General features: G+C 40.1%; 1 protein-coding gene across 7 annotated transcripts in view; it reads right to left on the bottom strand.

Moving 5' to 3' along the window:
• Positions 1–22,264, bottom strand: part of DGKI (diacylglycerol kinase iota) — a 233,878-nt gene that overhangs the window by 89,855 nt on the left and 121,759 nt on the right. For 5 of the 7 annotated variants that reach the window (XM_037389986.1, XM_037389987.1, XM_037389988.1 and 2 more), the window contains exons 16-21: positions 18,160–18,215; positions 17,241–17,303; positions 16,947–17,020; positions 15,295–15,406; positions 12,658–12,857; positions 6,998–7,060 (exon numbers count right to left, since the gene is read on the bottom strand). In XM_037389986.1, the coding sequence (XP_037245883.1) occupies positions 6,998–7,060; positions 12,658–12,857; positions 15,295–15,406; positions 16,947–17,020; positions 17,241–17,303; positions 18,160–18,215 (568 nt within the window). The remainder of the gene's footprint in view (positions 1–6,997; positions 7,061–12,657; positions 12,858–15,294; positions 15,407–16,946; positions 17,021–17,240; positions 17,304–18,159; positions 18,216–22,264) is intronic. The other 2 variants (XM_037389989.1, XM_037389991.1) reach the window with 1 other exon arrangement.

Below are 22,264 nucleotides of genomic sequence, written 5' to 3'. Positions count from 1 at the left end.
GCCCTGTAGGTGTGTGCACGTCTCTCTGACTTCTCTTGTTTATTTGCCATGCTAAATGCATTTGCCTATGCACATTTAAGCTGGGCCCCTGATGAAGCTGACCTGCTGTCTGGAGGGGCTGGAATTCTTTTGGGCTGCTCTTCAGGTGCTCTCCTGCTGACCTGTGATCCCTTCTCCAGGGTCTGGGCATCTCTTGCTGGCACTGGCATCAAACTGGTAGGAGTGGGATGGATTGAAGTTCCTCTCCCCCAGCACCTTTAGTTTTAAGCCCTCTTTCACCAGCTTGGCAAGCCTATAACCAAAGATGCTCTTCCCCTTCTGACTGATGTACCCCATCAGCCCCCAGCAGAACAGGTTTCTTGAGGTGAGTCCCATGGTCTAAGTAGCCAAATTACTAGGAAAGCTGTGTAAAAGCAGTTTTCATAAGGCGTTTTGCTTCTCAGTTTCTAAGCACTAGTTCAAGCATGAGCTTTCTTGGCAACCATTATTAATGAATTAGTGGTAGATTTATGTCCCACCACACAACTGACCTCATTTAAAAGACACCATTGCAATGGATAATCTGGGTATCTCACAAAAAGGGGAGAGGAAAGAAAGAAGACAGAACTTCTCCAAGTGTATGTTTGGATGTTTGGAGCCTTTATGTCAAGGTGAAGGGATGGTCATGTTGACCCTGTAATTCAGTACTCAAGAAGACCTGCAAAAAAAGGGTAGGGGACTGATGTTAAGCCTCATGCCAACATCTGCCAATACTTGGTTAATTGCCATCCATCTCCCTGCCATCTCCCTGTGAGAACAGGATAGTGTTTGGATGCTGAGGGGGCAGACAGACAACACTGACTTCTGTAGCTTTGTTGACTCACTACCTAATGCCATGTAAGAAAGAAAAATGTGCACCTTCTCTTTACAAATGCTATTTCCTGGCTTGAAGCCAATGGCAACCTATTGCATCTGCAGCATCACCTTCTTGAGTTAAATTAGTCCTTTAACCTGAAAAGAAGTGAGCAAGCCCTTTTTATTTCCTTGGAACTGAAGGATGAAAAAGGAGCTAAAATCAACAGTAAATCTAATTTTTTATTTATTTTTTTTTGCTCCAGGATCCACACACATATTCTCCATAAACCACCTTTTAACTATAAAACATGTAAAAGCATACTTCTCATGCTTTTGTAAAAAGTAAATTTTTTTGACGCATCACTGCGCTGCATATCTCTGAATTTAATTCTGTGGAAAAAACAAGCACACCATTGTAGATGTAATGTATTACCTAAGGAGAAACGGTCCTTTCCAGGTTAAGTGTGGAAAAGAAATCAGCTGGCCCTTGCCAGAGTTTCCTGTTCATCCCCTTTCTATAAAGACAGGGTACCACTACTACACAAGCAAGCTGTGTGTGCGAAAACATGCAACTGGAAAGAAACAGAGCCTGGAATTTTGTCCATTTGAAAAGTTTAGCAATCTTAGTCATAAAAATGCAACCTTGAAAACAGCAGCTTTCTATTGAAAATAAACTTTTATCAGAAATAGGAATGATAAAAGGTCCTTTCTACAGGGTAGAGACTTTATATACCTAGCTAAGTCCAGTCACAGGTAATATATTCATAACTCAAATACATATATATGTATACACATATACACACACACCCCTCTAAATGTGTATATATATACACAAAGAACATTTATTCAGTGACTGAAGTTTGGTGGGTTTGTTCATGATTTGTTTGCAAATACTCTGCTCTGTCAGAATACAATTGTTGGCTGATATTATGTCTCACTAAATTTTATTACCTATTCAATATAGGTTTGGCTCTAAAATTCACTATGTGAATATTCATTCCTTGTGCTGTCAGACTGGTAATTGACACCACGGGATACCATCCTCATCACCCAACTAATTAACTAATTCACTCACAGAACTCATGAGCTCCGTATACAGCTCTAATGCAGCTGACCAAAACACTTCCACTATAAATACCTTTGTAGTCTTCACAGATACTGTATAATAATCCATATTATTACACAAATTGCACAATTTATCTTGCTCAAAGTCAGCGCATTCAGAAACCACAAAGATTAAGTACATAATGTAATAATAGGGCTATGAATATATAGGCTATAATAAGGCAATGAATGTCACTGAAAGCAAATATCAGTACAGTATTAATAGAAATGGATGTTTCCAAATACTGCATAAAACAACTTGCTCAACTGTAAAGGAGAGGAAGAAAAGCTTTCCGGACAGAGCAGCAGACAATTTACAAATAAATTTGGATATATTGTTGCACTGCAATTCAACCTAAAATATTTACATTTCTTACACCTATTATGTTTTAAAATGGTGTATTACATAGTCAATTATAAGTAGTTTAAAGTTGCGAATGCCTTCCATTACCTTCTAAAGAACACCCCCCGCCCCAAAAAAAAAACCCACACCAAAAAACACACAACCAAACAACCCCAAAACCTAAAAACACAGAGCTTTGACCGGAAAAAAAATAAATGAGAAGGGATTTTTTTTTTTAAATCCTTCATTGCACCACTTGTGTTTCAAACCCACAGAGGCCAAGTCACACATAGCTACTCTGAGACTACCAGCAGAACCTGATCTACTTCCATTCACCCAGAAAACACACTCAGCTTTTGATGAAGCTCTGGCTTCCTGCTCTCACCCCTATTAATCACCCAGCAACAGGCAAAGGGATGCCAGCCAACTCACTTGGAGCACAGCTGGTTTTCCTAAGAACACTGCTCCTTCCTCCAGTCCTGCCTCACCAGGAAAGAAAACAGCTGGAGCGAGCTTGGCTCCTGCCCAATCTTGGCACTCCTGCGCAGCAAGCTGGTAACACTTCTGCCATGCCACCAAGTTGATTCAACTGGGAAGACAGACTTGTAAATTATACAAGCCCTAATCCCTATATCAATTATTTATGAACCCTGTGAACCATTTCTTATGCTTTGTGTCTGCATAGAGAGAGGAAATAATAATAAACAGTCCAACAGCTCTACCGAATCCAGCGACAAATTTCTGATAGTTCTTCCAAAATACAGCCCACACCAGCCTACACACAGATTTTAATGATTCAGTAAACAGAAAATAAAATCTTCTACTGCCCCACCCTTGCAAAAAATAAACTTTAAAATAAAAATAAAAACACACCACACTTCTCTGGGGCTTGTTTGCAGTTACAGATTAATGAATGACCTATCTCTTAGAGAAGAAATAAACATACAAATTCAATTAAATGTTCCAGTGTTTAGAACAATTGGAAAAAGGAAAGCAGCAGCCAGAGGAGAATTTACCTTACTTTTGAGATTGCACTAGCAGAGCTTGGAAAGGATACATTAAAAATGAGTGTATTTTTGACAGCATATATCTACTTAAAACATAACAACTGCCACAACAGGGCAGAATCATCCAGCCTGTTCTGCCAGACAAATTTCAGTGCTCCAAAAAAGTTTGCTGCTATTTTAAGGCAAAGCTCTTGCTAAGCTCCTTATCTAAAAAAATACCCCTAAAAATATAAGCTCCACCATATATGGTTTTTTTCTCCATTTGAAAAGTGTTATCCCAGATAAGCCAAGTTAACACAACTGTACTAAACCCTTTTGCACTTTCTTACCTCACACTTGCTTGAGCATTTTGCTGTATAAAGGCTAGACCCACGCCCACATTCAAACACATGCCAAAGTGCCAGGTAGAATCCTGGTCTTCACTTTATTTCTCCTTTCCCATAATAGCTGTAGTTCTCTCACACTTCATACTTCCAAGCATAGCAATTCTTCGATAGTAATGATCCCACTAAACAGAAGCCCACATGCTAAACAGTAAAAATTGACACTCAATTCGTTATAATGCATGTAATGGAGTAAAGGGAGAAGATATTTATAAGCATTTTCATCCTGAATTATGCATTTGGAGAATAGCTCACTCTCTAATGTCTTCTCCCTTGTCTCCTACTGTTCTTTATCAGCAACATACACACTCAACCTAACTGAGAAAACTGATTCTGTTTGACATTTGGGTCTCTAAAAACAAAAAAATATTCTTATACTACCTTTGTTATTCACACAGGTTTTCTATGCCTACTCTGCTGCAATGATTATTCTGTAAACTCTAAAGACTACTAGCTTTTTACCAATAAAGTGATACTTGAATTTTTATTTATGTGGATTTTGTAATAACAAAATAATCCCAGCATATCCACAGTGCTTATTCCAATTATAAAAAGGACGGCAGGAGCTATGCAAGTCAACTGTGTTTTATTTTTCAAATGGTAAGTTTTTTCCAGAACACTTTTACATCAAACACAATGCAAATGTACTTTCACATACGCATCCTTTTCATCTCTGAACATCCAGCTGGAAAATGCAAGTTTTTACCTTCCTTTTAAAAGAACCTTAAATGAAAATACAACACTTGCACTTGCTTATGCACCTTGTATAAACATTTGAAATGGATTACACTACAGGTCTACTGTCTCTGCAACAAAGACAGTATGTACCTAATAATTTTGGCTGCCCCAAATCCCCATGCATATCCTGCTGCAGAAAATCTGAAATTTATCTAAGACAGGCTGTATCCATCACCAGGTCTCAGCAGAATCTGCCCTGCTCTTCAGTACTAACTGGAATTCAAGCTCTTTCTGTATTGTTCAAATAAAAAAAAAAAGTAAAAAAAAAAGGAACATTTGAATCTCAAAGCCATCATAATCCAACTCAAATTTCCCTAATACCTCATGGGTTCTTATTTTAATTTACCAGACACGTTAATTGGCAGCCACAGTGCAGCAGCATGTATAATCTATTTTTACAGATTTTAAGATACAGAACATCTTTGACTTACAAATTAGTTTGGGACTCATGAGCGTCTCTCCCTGCCTTATCCTGACAGCTGATATCAATGGGACATTAAAATGAACTGTTTCAAAACTTGGAGGTCATTTTCCAAGGGACATCCCTCAACTTGGAAACAATACCCATTCTCCCAGACCCACAGCTTCTGTGTAAGTTATAAGGCTTATCTCAGCTTTTTTTCCTAGAGGCTTGCTTAAATACTGAATCAGTGAGACAAGATTGTTTTATTACTTTCTACTGAGGAGCAGAGTACAGCAAATGTGATCCAGGGATAAGACACACTGAATTGGAAATATTTCCTTGTCTGCAAAATAACAGTGAGGAACTTGCAGCTTTCTGAAATTTCACAGAATCACAGAATGGTTGAGGTTGGAAAAGAGCACTGGAGGTCACCTGGTGCCAGCTAGAACAGGCTGTCCAGGACCATGGTCCCAGCAGCTTTTGAGCACCTTTAAGGACGGAGATTCCACAACCTCTCTTGGCAACCTGTGCCAGTGCTCCATCATCCTTACAGTAAAAACAATTTTTACGTTCAGAGAAACTCCTGTGTTTCAGTTTGTCCTTATTGCCTCTTGTCCTGTCACTGGGCACTTGAGATTTCTACAGACATTGATGGAACCCCATCTGATCCTTCTCCAGGCTAAACAGTCCCATCTCCCTCGGCCTTTCCTCATAGGACTGGTGCACCTTTGTAATGTTCAGCACCCTTCACTGGACTCCCGCCAGTAGCTCTGTATGTCTCTCCTACTGGGGAGCCCAGAACTGAACCCCAACACTCCAGGTGCAGCTTCACCAGTGCTTAGCAGAGTGCATGGATCACCTCCTTTGATCTGCTGACAACACTCCTAATGCAGCCCAAGATACCATTAGCCACCTTTGCCACAAGTGCGCATTGCTGGCTTATGGTCATCGGGGTGTCCACCAGGACCCCCAGGTCCTTTCCTGCAAAGCTGAAATGTGCTCTTAAAGTTATTCAGTTTTCCCAAGTAAATCTTGGTTTGTTGAACATTTATGTGCCATCTATTGCACACGCGCAGTCTTTAGAACAGGGAAGTGTTGGTGGCATTTCTTTTAGCATATACCATTGACTTTTTTCTATGATAGAATAAGAATCATTCTTAGAATCAAGTTTCTGCTCCGAATACCTGGACTTTTAACTCTGAAATTTTTCATTTTCCAACATGCACTTCAAATTCATTTCTTTGATAGTCCTAACCTGTTTGAACAGATATCATCCATCATAAGAGTGGCAAAGCAAGAAGACAAAAAAGATGCCAATAGTATTTAAGACAAGTATTTAAGACAAATGACACTGCCTGAGTTGACATATCGCATTAAGCTGGGGTTTTTGTTTGGAGTTTGGGGTGGGGTTGGTTGGGGTGCTTTCAGGGTTTGGGTTTTTTTCGTTTTGTTTGTTTGTTTGCTTGCTTGGGTTTTTTAATTGTGGACACACACAGGTTTTCATACTAGGGCATGTTTCCATAAATGGGATGAATTACAAGATAGCAACAATGGTACAAGTGTTTTTAAGTGCCAGTTCACCACATTTTTAAAAAGACATTAGGCTCTTGAATGATTTAGGTATTATCTAGCAAATTAGTACAGTGGAGTTGCTGACAATCAAGATATTGCCAACATGTGTGAGGGGGTGGTTCAATCTTCAATGCAGCTGCAGCCAATGTCACGCCACTCCTCTGGGGGACTCGTTTCCTGTTTTAATCAGCTCTGTCTGGAGACAGGGCTGAGATATCAGCTTTATCTGGAGATGTGTCTTATGGTTGAGTTTGTTCAGTATGTTTTTGATTAAAACCAAAAGGATGGAAAGCTCTCATCTCAATTGTCTCCATGGAGAGTGCCTGGTGCTTAACTTCAGAGCTGCCTGTTGGTATGAACTTCTCTGGCGAACTGGACTCTTTGATGAACCTGGTCACCACCACCAGACATGCCCTGCTCACTTTATTTGTGTACCCTGGAACTGTGGCCTTTGTTGGTGAGGCCACAGTTCTGTGCCTACCGTGCTATCACTTCAGCTCACACTTCCCATTTGTCACTGGATTTTACTGTCCCGCCTCCTGGTAGAAGGACACACAAGGTAACAGCAAAAAAACTATGGAACTTTGAAAGTACAAAAAAGCCAGATACTCACACAGTGAAGGAATCAGGGGGAGCCGAGACTCTCCTCAGGTCAGCAGACTGCACTTTATGGATACTATAGACAGCAGGAAATGAGTGGCCAGGAGAAAGGCAGCACACAGTGTGGAGACAGACAAGGGAAAAGGCAGAGGGGAGAGAGAGAAAGAGTGGAAAAGAAGACAGACAGACATACAACATTTAAACAGAAACAAAAGGAATGTGTCACACAGAAGTTGAATGAAGAGACATGCAGAGCTCCAAGTTCACGCTAGCAAGCCAAGAGCAACAGAATACATGCAAATGGAGAAAATCACTGCCACATGGCACAAGAGCTATCTAAAGACACGAGTGATGAGGACCAATGGCAAGCTAGGCACATGGCTATACAAGGAAGACAAGGAGCCCCAGGATTTGTTCCACAGGCACTGAAAAATTTCAAGGCAACAGACTTTGGAAGCAGGTCCAGAAATGCAAATAAACAAAGCCAAGATCTGAATGAATGGAACTGTCTCCAAAGTTTGTCCAACTTTAGTCTACATTTAAGAAAAAAAAAAAATACCCTTACTGGAGATTTTGTGTCCCATAATGACAAATTGCTGTCTCCATTCTTCTTTCATGTACCTTAGGGAAACACGCATTTTATATATAGTGACTCTCAAGACTGACTCTCTTTAGTGTTTATACTCAAATGGTCCCTTTGTTTCTCTCAAGTGTATGGAATATGTTTTATCTATAAGCTCTTCCCTCTTTTTTTCTCTTCCATTATGCAGGACATTCTTCCTGAACCCATACTAAAAGGCAGTGAAAGCAAAATACCATCTTTTGAGGTTCAGAAAATGATCATTAACTGAAACTTACTGAGCAGCATACTAAACTCAAGTATCTGATCAGAAAATGACTCCTGGAAAAACTGAACCACAGCTTTTCTTACGGCACACACATTTTGCTGTAGCTCACAAGAACCACATTCTCTGCTTGATCACAGAAAACCAAGCTATATGTCATCTCTTTCACATGTTACCATGACCAACAGGGGAGAACAGAAATGAAAACAGCCAGCAATTCTTTTAAGGGAAGGCGAATAAGAAGATAATTTACACTTTTGCAGAAAAACTGAGTTGTCTGAGCTGATCTGGCTCTAGCAAAAATTTGCTTTTGCTGGTACAAAAAAGAAAAGATGTATGAGAAGAAAAGAAATCCATCTCCCACACACACACACAACCCCCCTTATCTGCCTTGTTTCAATCCATAATCAAGTGTGAACAGCATCACCTTAGCCTGTACGTTCCTTGCAACTAAAAAGTTGCTTCTGGCTTGAAAGACTTTATTGGATTATTACTTATCTCCATTGTAGAGCAATTCATCGTAGGATGCAGAACAAATTATGCCTGCCTTTTCAGTTTGGACAGCCTCCAACTGTATTCACCAAATAGTGACCTTCCTCCACTATGCTTCAACTCAATAAATTTAAAGTTATCAGAAAAGTACAAGCCATAAGCAGGTCATCTTCACCTACACAAGAATACTTATACAATCCTGTATGTCACATCAAAACAGCTTAGCTTTCCAAAAGAAATATTAAAAAAAAAAGAATGCTTGATGAACAGCAAGAAGAGATCACTAGTTGCAGCAAGTACTCCATGAATAATTCGGGACAGTTATTATACTGAAAAATTTCTTTGTAGGCAAGCCAGCAGTGAAAGATTAAATAACTTAATAAAATATTAATTGCCACTAATTCACCTAGCTATGACAAAATGCAGCACATTATATTTCCTTGCTCCCTAATAGCTTGGACAAAGCTTTTCGTTCTACTGCTGTCAACAGGAAAGGGAAGCTCCTTCAACTCAAGTAGTCCCACATAAACACTAGAATTTTGTTCCTTAATTTGATTCCACAGCCAACCTTGAAAAGAAAAGACTAGGATCATTGACACTGTCAAAAGTGCTGCTGAATTTTCCCCACACCTTGAAAAAAGGCAAATTATCCAGTAACAAATAAAACAAGGAGTCTCAACATATAGGAGTTTCTACCTTGAAGGTCTCTGTAGAACCACATGAGACAGTTCATGTGCGATTAGTAGGTGCTGGAAGCACAATAGTGGGAAAACAGAGGGGGGAAAAAACAGGTCAAAAAAGGTCAGATCCCTTTTTCTCATATACAAGTGCCTTCTCAGAGCGTCTACAGGTTTTGAAGAACAGTTACAACTAGGAAGATGGGCAGCTCTTACAGTCAGAAGAAAATCCTCTTTCTAAAGTCTTCTGGCTCCTAAGTGAAAGAAGCATGAAATCTCTGTTCATCTCAACTACATAAGTAACATATGGGCTCTCCAATTTTAAGATACTATTATTCCCTGGAAACTCAAGTGCACCCAAAAGGCAAACAAACTCACAATTCTCTCTAAACCCCCTCTCCTTAAAGCCTCCTGAACAAAGGAGAACAGGGTTAAACAAAAAAAAAAAAAAACCGAAACAAAACAGAAAGAAAGTGTAACACTTCTTCAGATTAACTATCATTCTACTTATGGCACTGGACTAGCTAAAACTCCAAAGAACATTCCTACTGCTCTCCTTATCTCGCAATAATATCAAAGCTGACAATAACAGCCAACTCTGCATTAATGTGATATGAGATAATTTTTTAATCACTTTCCTGGCAAGAAGCTCAAGATCAACTGACTAACAATTAGGGATAGCTCCAGACCCACTTACTTATCTCACATATCTAACATTCACATAACAGTCACAAAAGAATAATCTAGAGCATTCAATCAAACATAAGGCTTTCTGGGAGATTTCAATGGAACACAGAGATACATTCCAGATACCAAGTCAAGAAATTTAGATAAATATATTTAATTGAAAATTTTCTTTCTTGTGAAATATTACAAATTAGTACCGTATTAAATGAACTTCTCACAATATTAAAATGCTTCCTAGAGTTTAACCTTTAACATACCATTTACTTTTTATCACCCTAAAAGATGCAACTCCTCCCTCTCTTTCCCTTTCAACATTTGTGAGCAAAGTACATACACACAGAGATATCTATAGACGCAGATATCAACATACACAAAAAACATTGCTGATAAGTGAAGCTCAGACTAGAGTCCCTGACAGATGATTTCTATTTTCCCGAAACACAGGTCTGCAGACAAGTATCTCAGTCAAACCAGACTGACAGCAACATAGTCTACCATAGCCCATTTAAATTAAGCTAAACCACAAAGAATATCCTCTTGACAACTAGCACATACTATGAACCTTTATTTCCCTACCACAGTTTTAATTTAGATCTCAAAATTCAGACCAAACCATGTTAATTATCAGATCAAAGTACCAGGGATTTTCTTTTTTTACATTTGCATTAGCCTCCCTCAGTGTGGAAAAAGATCATAGAATGTTTTGGGTTGGAAGGGACCTTAAAGATCATCGAGTTCCAGCGACCCTGACGTAAGCAGGGACACCTTACACTAGAACAGGTTGCTCAGAGCCCCATCCAACATGGCTTTGAAGCTTGGAACACTTCTAGGGATGGGGCATCCACAGCTTCTCTGGGCAACCTGTTCAGTGCCTCACCACCCTCACTGTGAAGAATTTCTTCCTAACAGCTAATCTAAACCTACCCCCTTTCAGCTGAAAGCCGTTTCTCCTTGTCCCATCACTACAAGCCCTTGGGCAAAGTCCCTCTCCAGCTTTCTTGTAGGCCCCCTTGAGCTACTGGAAGGCTGCCATAAGGGCTCCCCAGAGCCTTCCCTTCTCCAGGCTGAACAACCCCAACCCTCTCAGCCTGCCTTCACAGGGGAGGTGCTCCAGCCCCCTGATCACCTTTGTGGCCCTCCTCTGGGCTCACTCCAACAGCTCCATGTCCTTCTTCTGTCGGGTGCCCCAGAGCTGAACGCAGTGCTACAGGTGGGGTCTCTTGCGAGCTGAGTAGAAGGGGAGAGTCACCTCCCTTGACCTGCTGGCCAGGTTTCTTTTGATGCAGCCCAGGATACACTTGGCCTTCTGGGCTGCAAATACACACTGCCAGGTCATGTTGAGCTTCTCATCCACTAACACTCCCAGGTGATTCTCCTCAGGGCTGCTTTCAATCCATTCTCTGTGCAGCCTTGGCCTTGGGATTGCTCCAACCTGTGTGCAGGACCCTGCACTTGGCCTTGTTGAACTTCATGAGGTTTGCAAGGGCCCCCCCTCTCTCGAGCCTGTCAAGATGCCCCAGGATTTCCCTCTGCTCAATTCTAGCTTTCACAAATGACTGAGGAGTTGTTGTTGGATGAAATCGGGCATCGCTGCTCACAGCCAAGAGGCTGCTATTCACTGCTCAAGAGAGGTCAGCATACCTTAGGTATTTTCCCGACAAATAGGAATTACAACATTACAGATATGGGCTTCTACTGAAACTTAAAAGCACCAGTCCCAGTAAGAGAACACGTTGTGCTAAATTGAACAGGAAGATGTTGGAAGTAACTACCAGGGAGGCTTTAATTACATTAACAGATTGACAACTAGTGGATGATAAGAGGCTGGAGTCAAAGTTTGAAGTCAAGCAATATATTCTACTAGATAACACAGCTGAAAAACACAGACAACCTTTAAGATACCTGAAGAGAAAAGGTGTGCCCGAGACCTTATCTGTTTTTTCCAGTTACATGAGGTAACGAAAGATAGTACATCTCATAAAACCTGCTTCACCATCACAGCTGCAACAGCAAAATCCCCCACCACCTCCTCAAAAAAATTAAAGCCTCAGTGCATGAATGTTTCAATGAAATGTGAATCCTTGGTAACTTTAGGCCTTTAGCTCAGTACCTTTGTAGAAGGGACAGGATGTTTTGCTTTAAAAATACTTCATGAAAAACACCAAAGGCACTTACTACGTCACTCATTTTAGCAGCGGTAAAGACCTGCATAAGAAGTACAATAATCAGCTTTACAAAATAATGCAAATAATTTTACTGGATGGCCATTTTCATAGATCAAAATGTGAATGTTCAGGGGGTTCTTCTATTAAAGTATCTCTGCAATGCTTACAAAGGTTTAATGATGAAAAGGAATGTTAGCCCTGCCTGTCTGTTTTCTTCTTCACATGTTCCTGTTTTCCAGTTACCTTAGCTTTTCTCTGTTCATCTTTATAATATTCATTTGTGGGTTTATACTGGAGAAGGATTCCCTACAAAGTACAAAGTCCTTTCTGTACCTTCACGTCCTTCTCCATAAACACTGCCAGGCAGCATGCTTCCACAACAGAGACTAAAAGATGCCCTAAGTATTTCTTGATTGTGGCAATTTTTTAGAGGGTTTCTAATGGACCTTAAAAAGCATATCACTAAAGTTGAGAAAATGAATTAGAAAAACTTCCAGGGCAAATGACATATGTATGCAGAACTGTCAGAAGCCAAGAGGCACAATGCTAAGCCTGCACAAACCTCTAAGTAAATAACTGATACACCACCTTTCTAAAAGCAAGACAGAGGGTAACTCAGAAGATAAAGGAATACAAGAAAATCAGGTAAGTATTTACAATATGGTGGAAAGGGAGTTCAGAAGGTGTGAATTTTTTTAATTTTTTTTTTTTAAATGCACTGCAAGTCCAGTACATGCAAAATCCGTGACTGAATATGCTGCCCCAAACAGGCCTCTTGCCACTAAAACATGCACATATCCGACTCACTCATTCAGCAAAGGCATAGATGTTCTCCTCTTGCTCTTCTGCACCATGTTGGCTTGGTTCCTTAAGGAGATCCGAATGAGTGAGGGAGCCAATCGACATGGTTCACCATCCACTTGCATGGGGATAGACTTGTATGTTAAAAGTGTCACCTCACGGCACTGGTGCAACCTCTCTCCATGACCACCCACCTGGAGAGCAGCCTGCAAAAGAACCAAAAAAAAGGAAGAAAAAAAAAAAGCACAAAACAAGAAACAAAGAAAAGACATCTCAGAACAGATAGCTGAGGCAGTTAACAAATCTGAAATGCAGTTTTGCTGACAGCATCCATTACACAGTGTTCCATGTGTAAGGCATTCTAACAAAGCACAATGAATGTATTTTCACTCAAAAATTGCATAGTACTTAAAACGTCACAAAGAAAAGAGCTAGGCAACAAGCAGATACCTAACGATATGCATTGCACGTCTCATCGCATATACACACACATGCGCATGCACAAATGAATACCTATGTTCATTCTTAAGCATTTCAATTTGTTTTGGTTGGTTGGTTGGTTTGTTTTTACACCAAGAGTAATGCTACTAATTATTTGCTCTTTAGAACAACAACCCTAATAGGGTACGTCTGCAAGACAGAAAAATTACTTCCCCTTCCTGAACAGAATACAGTCCTTAATGTGAATTAGAAAAAAATTAAAAAATTATAAAAGCTTACACAGCAACTAAGCCTTGAGACCAGACAGGCTGAAAAGAGCAAGCAGAAGGACCTTGTTCAAAACAAGTAAACACCATGTTTAAGAACTCATTTTATAGAGGTGAACAAGGAAGGCAATGAGCAGATTCTTCAAGTTCTAGGCAGTTATGTTTGGGCAGAAATATATTTTTTTAATTAGTGACTATTAACTCATCTGTCAGATGCAGGAAAAAAAAAATCCTATATTAATGCACTACTAACAGAACAGCCTAAACAGAAGTCAAGACCTTAATCCTTCTCTGTGTGTTTCATATTATGGATCAACTGACAATATAATCAATAATATTCGTAATAATACTTCTTTATAAAGTACTTCTCTTCCTTAGTCTCAAAGAAAGCACATCTGGGATTCATACAGAGCAAGTTACTATTATATCAATACAGTCTATGGTTACAATGGTTTCTCAGCATTAGTAGACTCGTAGACCCTCAATTCTGAACAAGGCTTCCTTTAAAAAGAAACAGCAGCTCAAAGGGGCCCTACTTCTTAAATTTAGAACCAACTAAAACTGTTGGTAGCTTTTGAGATCGCTCTACCCACTCACAGAGCCACATTAGCGGCAAATCCAAAAAAGCTTCCAACTGAAAACTGCCAGTTGGTACATGCTAAATTGATTTTTCACAGCATTTTCAAAAACATATCCTAACATCTTCAGGGGTGAAGTAACAAAGGTGCATTCCACAAGATCCACTAGGCTAACAAACATAGGTTTTCTTCTTTCTTGTGGGTTATTCCCCAAAACTACTAGAGCCATAAAAAAAAAAAAAAAAAGGCTGAAAAAGAATCTTTAACCCAGACAGACTTCTAAAGAAATGATTGCTGATCAATACCACCTTTTACTTTTGCTTACTTTGAAGATTAGATTTGCCTGCATTTCTCTTTGAGGAAACAAACACTATTATCAATAGGATTCACTGAAAGTGGTATACACCGAAGGCAGGTCACACAACAAGTAGGTACGTTAGTTTAGTGAAAACAGGCTTATCCATGTTAGTTTTAACCTAGTCCACACAAGACAGTGGCAACAAAGACTTGAGTATAGTCCTAAGCATGATCTATACAAACTTGCCCCGAAGCAGGCAGGCACACATGCCTTCTGTCTGTCCCAGTAAGTTCAAGCTGCGGCGCCTTAGGCAGATTAATGCTAGCACAGGGATAACTACCAACTCTGAGTGCATTTAATCGTCCTCTGAAGAGACTGTCACTGTGTTTGACCACTGTGATAGTAGGACACTAAGGTATTTAGAGTGAGATTGCTTTTAAAGTGAACTAAAGCTGAGTTACCATAAGGACAGCATTGACAGAAAGTGCACTGATAAATTAAAATTGCTGGTTGAATTTTCTTTCCATAGCAGAACAAAAGGAGAGATAACATTTGTGCCAAAAATATTACTAATTTTTTCACAGCTATTACTAAAATTTTCACGACATTTTTTAGTGGACATATGGAAACTGTATGGGCATATAATTTTATATAATATTTCAGCTTTGTTTCCAGTAAGCCAAGTTTAAAAAAAGGAATTTTATGCCATATTGAAATACACAAAAGTAAAAAAGAAACAGCAGTAATTTGACCACAGAACACTCCCCCTTTAAAAACATGCCTGCATACTATTCTTACTTTAATAATCTTGTCATTTAACTTGGCAAATTAGCCATATGTTGCAAAGAATACATTCCTATTATAAAATAACATTTCTTTCATTAGAAAACTACAATTTGTCTCCCATGTCTAACAGCAGAGCATGTTTTGGCCTTAGCTGAATATGTGGAATCATGGTGGTTCTTCAGCAATGAGGACAACTTTGCACTCTGTAGCGCTGCCTGCAGAATTCACCAAGTGCAGCAGCACCTGCAGGAAGGGCAGCACCTGCAGTACCCACCAGCGAGGCCATGGTGAACCCAATGACTTCAATGTAGCCATCATCATGGCGCTGAGGCTCAAAGTCTCTGTGATCTCCAGGGTTTCCCCAGGGCATTGTGCCAGCACAGTACCTACAGAGAGAGGTTTGGAAAGCGAGCTTTGAGACAGCACTCTGCCCTGATGAGTCCTGACTAGCAGCCTGGCTATTAGCCTGTTCTGCTGTCCTCCAGAAGTATCCAGATATCCATACCAAAACTGAATTCAGGGACAATTAAAAGTTATGCTGACAAGGACTGGACGAAAGGGAAAACCTGTGTCTTGTTTCCAAGCCGGCAACATCCATAAATGTATCCATCATAATCTTTAGCAGGTTCCTCTGTGAGAGGAAAATGGGGAAACACCAGGAAACAGGTAACAGAGCAGTAGCACTTTGTTCTCTCTCCCCACTTGCTTTGCTTTCTGCAAATGAGCTGTTGAGTCAGAAAGCTGCTTAGCCCCTCTTCTAGGCGGGCATGGGGCTGCAACAGCAACTCCAGCCCTGGAGCTCCACTTCATCTCTCCCTGCTTGCTCAGCAGCTCTAACAGCACAAGGAGTGCAGAACATCCCATTGCTTGAGGCAGCAGGGAGAAATAAAAAGCAGAAACAGGTGCAGCTGTGGCATCTACCTTTCCTATCATTAAAAGAATGGATGTAAAAGTTATCTAAGAGTGATAGAATAGGGAACTTTGGAGAGGTGACACCAAGTAAAAGCTTGCACAGTGAGAGCAGTGCAGGACTCAAAAGATCAAGTGCTTGGGATATCATGCGGAGCAAAGTGCTAGGCTGTCTGAAGCAGTAGTCTCCAAAGTGGAATGCACGCACCACAAACAGTGTGCTAGAGAAATCTGCAACTGACAAGATCATTAGAGTGTGTGAAGAAAACAGTTTACATTTTAATAAAGAAGAAATCCAGCATTAAGATAGTGTTGAATTCATCTTTATTACATCCTTTCAAAATTTCATTTTCTATGTTTTCTAATGTATGAAATGTATTAGCACAGCAGTACATATATATAATCTATAAACACATACATTGAGGTGCTGCCCAAAAATTTTTTTACTAATAAAGATGCACAATAGAAAAGGTTTGGAGACTACTGCTCTAGAGAGCAGGAGACAGATCTAACTAAGTATAGCTGTATTCTTAAAAGTTATCTATTTGGGACACCTTCTAACATTTTAATACACAGCAGTTCTTTCAACAGTTTTATGTTCCTTTACTGTAAAAATAGTAACCCTCACCCTCCCCTGCTACCCTCCCCTACACACATACACACACTTTTTTTCACACACTGCTTCAATTAAGGGGGAGAACAGGCATCTGTGTAATTACTAGCTCGTTTGCAGGTTAGATGCACAACTGGAAAGCATGTTTGTTAATCATTTCTGCTATCTCTGTATCAGCATATTCAACTTTTTAAAGGATGGTTTGGCTGAACTCTGATGCCATTCCATATTGCTAATTAACAGTATTATAAACACCTAGCTTTCAAGAAGGCAGCACAGTGGCAACATGTTTCCTGCACATTCACCCAGTCTAGGAAAATTTGCAGGTACCTTTTTTCTTTTACTTATTATTATCATTATTATTATTATTCTTTTATAACTCCAAGCATCTGTCTTGAACTTACCTGGGTATGTTTAAAAATACTATACACTGGAACTTCAGCTCCTGGATCTTTGGAGTCAGGTCTGTACCATCACACTACAAAGCCAAAGTGACAGAGCACAGAGAAATTGCTGAATGGAGCCACAGACAAGAGAAGTGTTGCTGCTTTGTTACAACTTTCCCAAGACTTTCCTTGGAATGTGTTGCAAATGTCATGCTCAAAACTGAAAAGTAACAGAGCCATTAAACTCTCACCTCGCTCGCTCTCCATTCCCCCCTCTTCCCACAATACTACAGCACAATTTCTTATACTTACCACAACTTTAACATGTTTGGATAAATCTCTTGAGCTTCTTTGCAGAAAGTCTGTAAAGGCTGCCTGCAACAGAAAGTGCACAAATTGTCATCAGCACTTCCTCTCTTCTCTTTCCCCTCATTTCTTCTCCCACCACAGAGCTCAATACCAAAATGCCATCCTTTTGGCAAACCTATTCATTCTTGCTCTCAGGAAACATGATTTTTTAAATATATTTTTAAATTTTGATACCTCTCTTTTTGAGAGGTTAACCGAAGAAGGTCCTTGGACACCCAAGGATTTAATGCAAATTCTTGCTCACATACTTGTTTATGTATTTAAGGCACATGGGTACAGTGGGAGTCATCACCCAGAAAGACATTACATGTCATGCATTGTCAAATCAGTGTTTCTCTCTTAATAAATGCATTTTAGAATGAAGTGTTATCCACATACCTTCTGAATGCAGAAGTGATCAATTTTATTTGCATATTCACACATGAAAATCAATCACTCTAAATAGTTGATCTCTGCCCTCTACTCCCCATGACCCTATATCCAAGGCTACTCCTCAAAGCTACAAAGATACAGGCCAACACTTGGGGAATTTCTTTACAAAAATCAGTATCAATGTGCTTCCCAAATTCTGGAAGCCTGAAAGCTTACAAGCCAGAAGCAGTAGGGCCAAGACATGACCAGTAGTATGTCCAAAGGAGTAGCATTTCTCTCGTCTGCTAAGCTACATAAAACCATGCTTCAGCCACTTTACAACAGACACATGAGTGTGGCATCACCAGAAACTGTACACGTGCACTTTAAATTGCAACAGGCAAAATGAACTGGCATGAGCTCCTGATGTGAGAAAGTGAGGGGGAAGGCACTTAAGAAAACATTCAAACAACTAAGTTAGCATCATTCTGTAAGACGAATCACAACTCACCCCTGCATAAAACATTTTATTTCTAAATCTGCTGTTGAATTTCTCTGGATTTGCTTCTGTGAAAGGATAAAAAGGAAAAATACGAACACTGTAATAAAACAAGTATACTCCATTGTACCTTCCCATTCCCTGCCAGCACTAGAGTGCTTTTAGCACACATCACTCAGTGAAAATATTAACATAAATATGTTTTTCCTGTGTGAGAGCTCCCCATTTGTGCCATAATCTGCTATCACATTTCAAACATAGATATTTAATTGTACCCCTTTCCTGTAGAGTGAAAATAGATGGAAATGTGAGTAAAGAGGTAACAAGAATACAACCAGTTGATTTAGCACCTCTCAGACTATCCATCTTATGATTCCTCAGTACCATTTGTGAGACTGTTTCTACTAACACACAACTCTAAAAACTATTAGAAATACACAGAACACTAACCCATGCTTTGAAGCAGGAGTAAAGTATTAGTAAATTACAAGACAAAAAACCCCCTTGTGTTACAAAGAGGTACTGAGGAATAAACATCCCTACCTAAATATTCCGGGGGGGGGGGGGGCGGGGAAAATGAGTGGTTACTCTAAAACCTGTTTAGAGAGCTGCTTCACTTTGATTAGGCTCCAAGTGATGGATAATTTTAATAGTCCAGTAGTAATGCACATCTAATGATTAATTATTCTCCCTGTTAAAATGTATGGGGAGGTTTTTTCTCCTATCCTGAACTTTTCAGACTTCAATTGCCAACTGCTAAATCTTATTATACTTCTCTGTCAGATTAAAGAGCCTTGAATCATCACGTATCTTCTCCTTGAGTAAATACTTACAGGCAGTGATTAAATCGCCTCTTAACCTTCTTTCCGATAAGCTAAATGGAGCTCCTTTAATCTCCCAGTATAAGGCATGTTTCCCAGAATAATACAGGTCATTCTCATGCCTCATTGGGAAAGCTCTCCTCGTCTGTAGCACCCTGAGATTTCAGAAGCAGCCCTTCTGACACTGTACTCAGCGGTGGTACCAACCACCTATCCCTGCTCAGAGATCCCCTAGTGAAAACATCCCACTATCCAGATAGTCTTTCTGGCTAAAGCCTCACACCGATATGAACACTTCCGTATTAAATCTTCTCAAATGACCACTTGAAACAAAGCTTCCAGTTCTCTTTGAGGTCGTTACATCTCACAGGATATGGCTTCATTTTGTAAGAATGGGCTACTTTGTATTTCTTGTTTGATTGTTAGCCCAGCTACTGTATCACCCATTTGTTATGTTGCGGGTGAGCCTGGAATGCAGTCAGGGGCACCTCTTCTTCAAATGATTACTTTAACTGCTTAAGTCAGTCTCATCTCACTTACTGAGCTGACAGCTCATTGCAGGAAGCCTCGGCACCCCATGCTAAGAAGCAGAAGGCTCACGAAGGTTCAGTGCCTGTGCTGTACGCTCTCTGACATGGCTATGCCCGATGGCTCCAGACAGCAGCCACCAGCACACTGGCTCTTACACGGATCTTACAGCGAACACTGAACAGAACCAAAGCCCCAGTTTAGAACAGAAAAGGAGCCTTTCTGGAGTCACTGATTCAGCAGTCCTTCAACATACTAAACTGCTCCTACTTCTGACATAGCAGAGGAGCGACTCTTTCTACCATGTGGAATAGAACCTAAAGTTGAGTGCAACTAACTGCAGAAGTAATCACTGACTGCATACCCAAGGCTCACCCCATCCTCACCATTCCCAAGCCATCAAAGGAGTAGGAAATAGAATATGTTAGACTGTGTGTGTGTGCGCGGCAGGGGGGGGTGTCCTGCAAATGAACACTCCTCTAGAGCTGAGGGATCAAGTGGCATGTCAACAGGGATAAAGTAAATTGTCTCTCCCCTGCTCCACCAAAGCATAAGTATACCAAGAGAGGAAACTGGAAAGAGTTGCTACTCAGAACATTTCCTGAAGAAGAGCTAAATACATTAGGCTTGGAGCCAACCACCAACCCTCAAGGCTCAATCTGATTAGTCACAAGCAAAGTATAGAGGTTGCCATGGCAAAGGCCACGTTCACACACAGATTCCTCTGAGACATCACAATCACTGCTTATTCTAAATATAAGAATTGATCAATCTCTATTGCATAAAGTGCCCTGATAGGCTGAGAGCTCAAATCAATTTCATTTACTGTGGGGAGGTGGGGAGAGGAATGGCACTTGTTTGTTTTATTATATGTGATTACACTAGCTCAGCATAAGCAACCGCATACAACAACTTATCTTAACGGACCAAGTGCTACAGCTGTGAAAGTGCTTTAAGTAGTGCTGAAGTGTTGCTAAGAGTTTCTCTGGATTTCAACAATTGTAAAAGAGATCAGAATCTGTTTTGCACTGCTTAATTCATAGAATCACATAATAGCTTGGGTTGGAAGGGAGTTTTAAAGGTCATCTAGTCTAACCCCACTGCAATGAGCAGGGACGTCTTCAAATTAGATCAGATTCCTCAGAGCCCCATCCAACCTGACCTTGCCCGTTTCCAGAGATGGGGTATCTACCACCTCTCTGAGCAACCTGTTCCAGTATTTCATCACCCTCCTTGTAAAAAATTTCTTCCTTTTACCTAGTCTAAATCTACTATCTTTTAGTTTAAAGCCATTACACCCCTCACCCTATCTCAACAGGCCCTACTAGAAAGTCTGTGCCCATCACCCTTATAAGCCTGCTTTAAGTATTGAAGGGCTGCAGTAAGGTTTCCTCTGAGCATTCTCTTCTCCAGGCTGAAAAACTCCAGTTCCACATGAAAAACAATAGAACACACACACCAGAAATGCTATAGGCTTTTCTCTCCTAAAATAACATAGGACTCACTTTGTACATTTTAGTATTTGGGAAGGTAAGGAATGTGCCAGCAATAATAACACGTAAGAGCAGAACTTGCACTATGAAAAGCTCTCCTGACCACACACACCCACTCACAGACACACAGCTTGCTCTGCCAAGTATTTTTTCACCCACGTAAATTTTTAACACACTGGCATCTCTGGAATAATGTCCATTCTTTATAGAGCTCCATAACTTCATTATTAAGTAATGCCACCATTAGGTGAGAAAGTAGCCAAGCATTTAATCTGTACAGTATATTCACAGTCATATTAGCGATGCATAGTGATATGCATTCATAAAAAAAATGCATACAGCTGTCATCAATTCATTCCTGTACCCTTTTTGTGGCCCCTCATTATTATTCCTAAAGCTTGAGGCAGTCTTAAACATTATAAAATATGCATTAGTTCATTCCATCATGTATCCTGCTCTTTACTTAGCATGGCATTACGGTGCTATCTTTTCATCTTGAAATGACACTCTGATAGTATGAAAGTAAAGATAGGGGAGGCTGTATTTCAGAAAAAATACCTGCATATGAAGGTGAAATGACCAAAAGCTGAACACAGACAACTGAACGAAGTTTATTTTTACAAGCATACTTGCCGAAACCATGTAAATAGAGCAGTTCACATCAGTCCAAAGCCCACCCACCGCTAAGCCACATTTGGATCTGTATGGGATGGTATAACAGCTATTGGCAAGGGGACAAACAAGATGCTACAACAGCTCAGATTCCTGACAGTTTTGTGGACATTAAAACTTTTCACTTGCGAAGAAACACTCTGGGTCTGTACCAAGTCCAGTGATGTTATGCTATACTCATCTATAAGTAACAGCTGTTGAGCTTGAGAACACAATTATCCTCCTGTTACTTCCACAGCCTTGCAGCTTTTCTCCTCCCTCCATCTCCACACTTGCACCTGACACATTTGTTGTTCTTTCTGCTCTTATTCTGACACTTCTGCATCAGCATAAGCTTCCTTTATATCTGTACTTGGTACCTTCTTTAGAAGATTAAAAACTTTGAAATGATTCCCTTTTAGCCCTTTACCTACAGTGAATGCCCTTTTTCCTTGTACTTTTTTTAATTTTTAAATGATTAAGTCCCTTGCAAATTCATAATACAATCACTTTCTTCCCACTTGTATGTATCTTGGGTTTTTATGTTCCGGCTTTCTTTCTGAATTATAAGAACAGGATGTTAAATCTCACTCCATTTGTAATTCATGAAATAGCTACCCACTC

Source organism: Falco rusticolus, chromosome 5 (genome assembly GCF_015220075.1).
Source record: "Falco rusticolus isolate bFalRus1 chromosome 5, bFalRus1.pri, whole genome shotgun sequence".
Classification (NCBI taxonomy): domain Eukaryota; kingdom Metazoa; phylum Chordata; class Aves; order Falconiformes; family Falconidae; genus Falco; species Falco rusticolus.
Note: the sequence above shows the minus strand (reverse complement) of the source record. Positions and strands in the feature narration are given on the sequence as shown.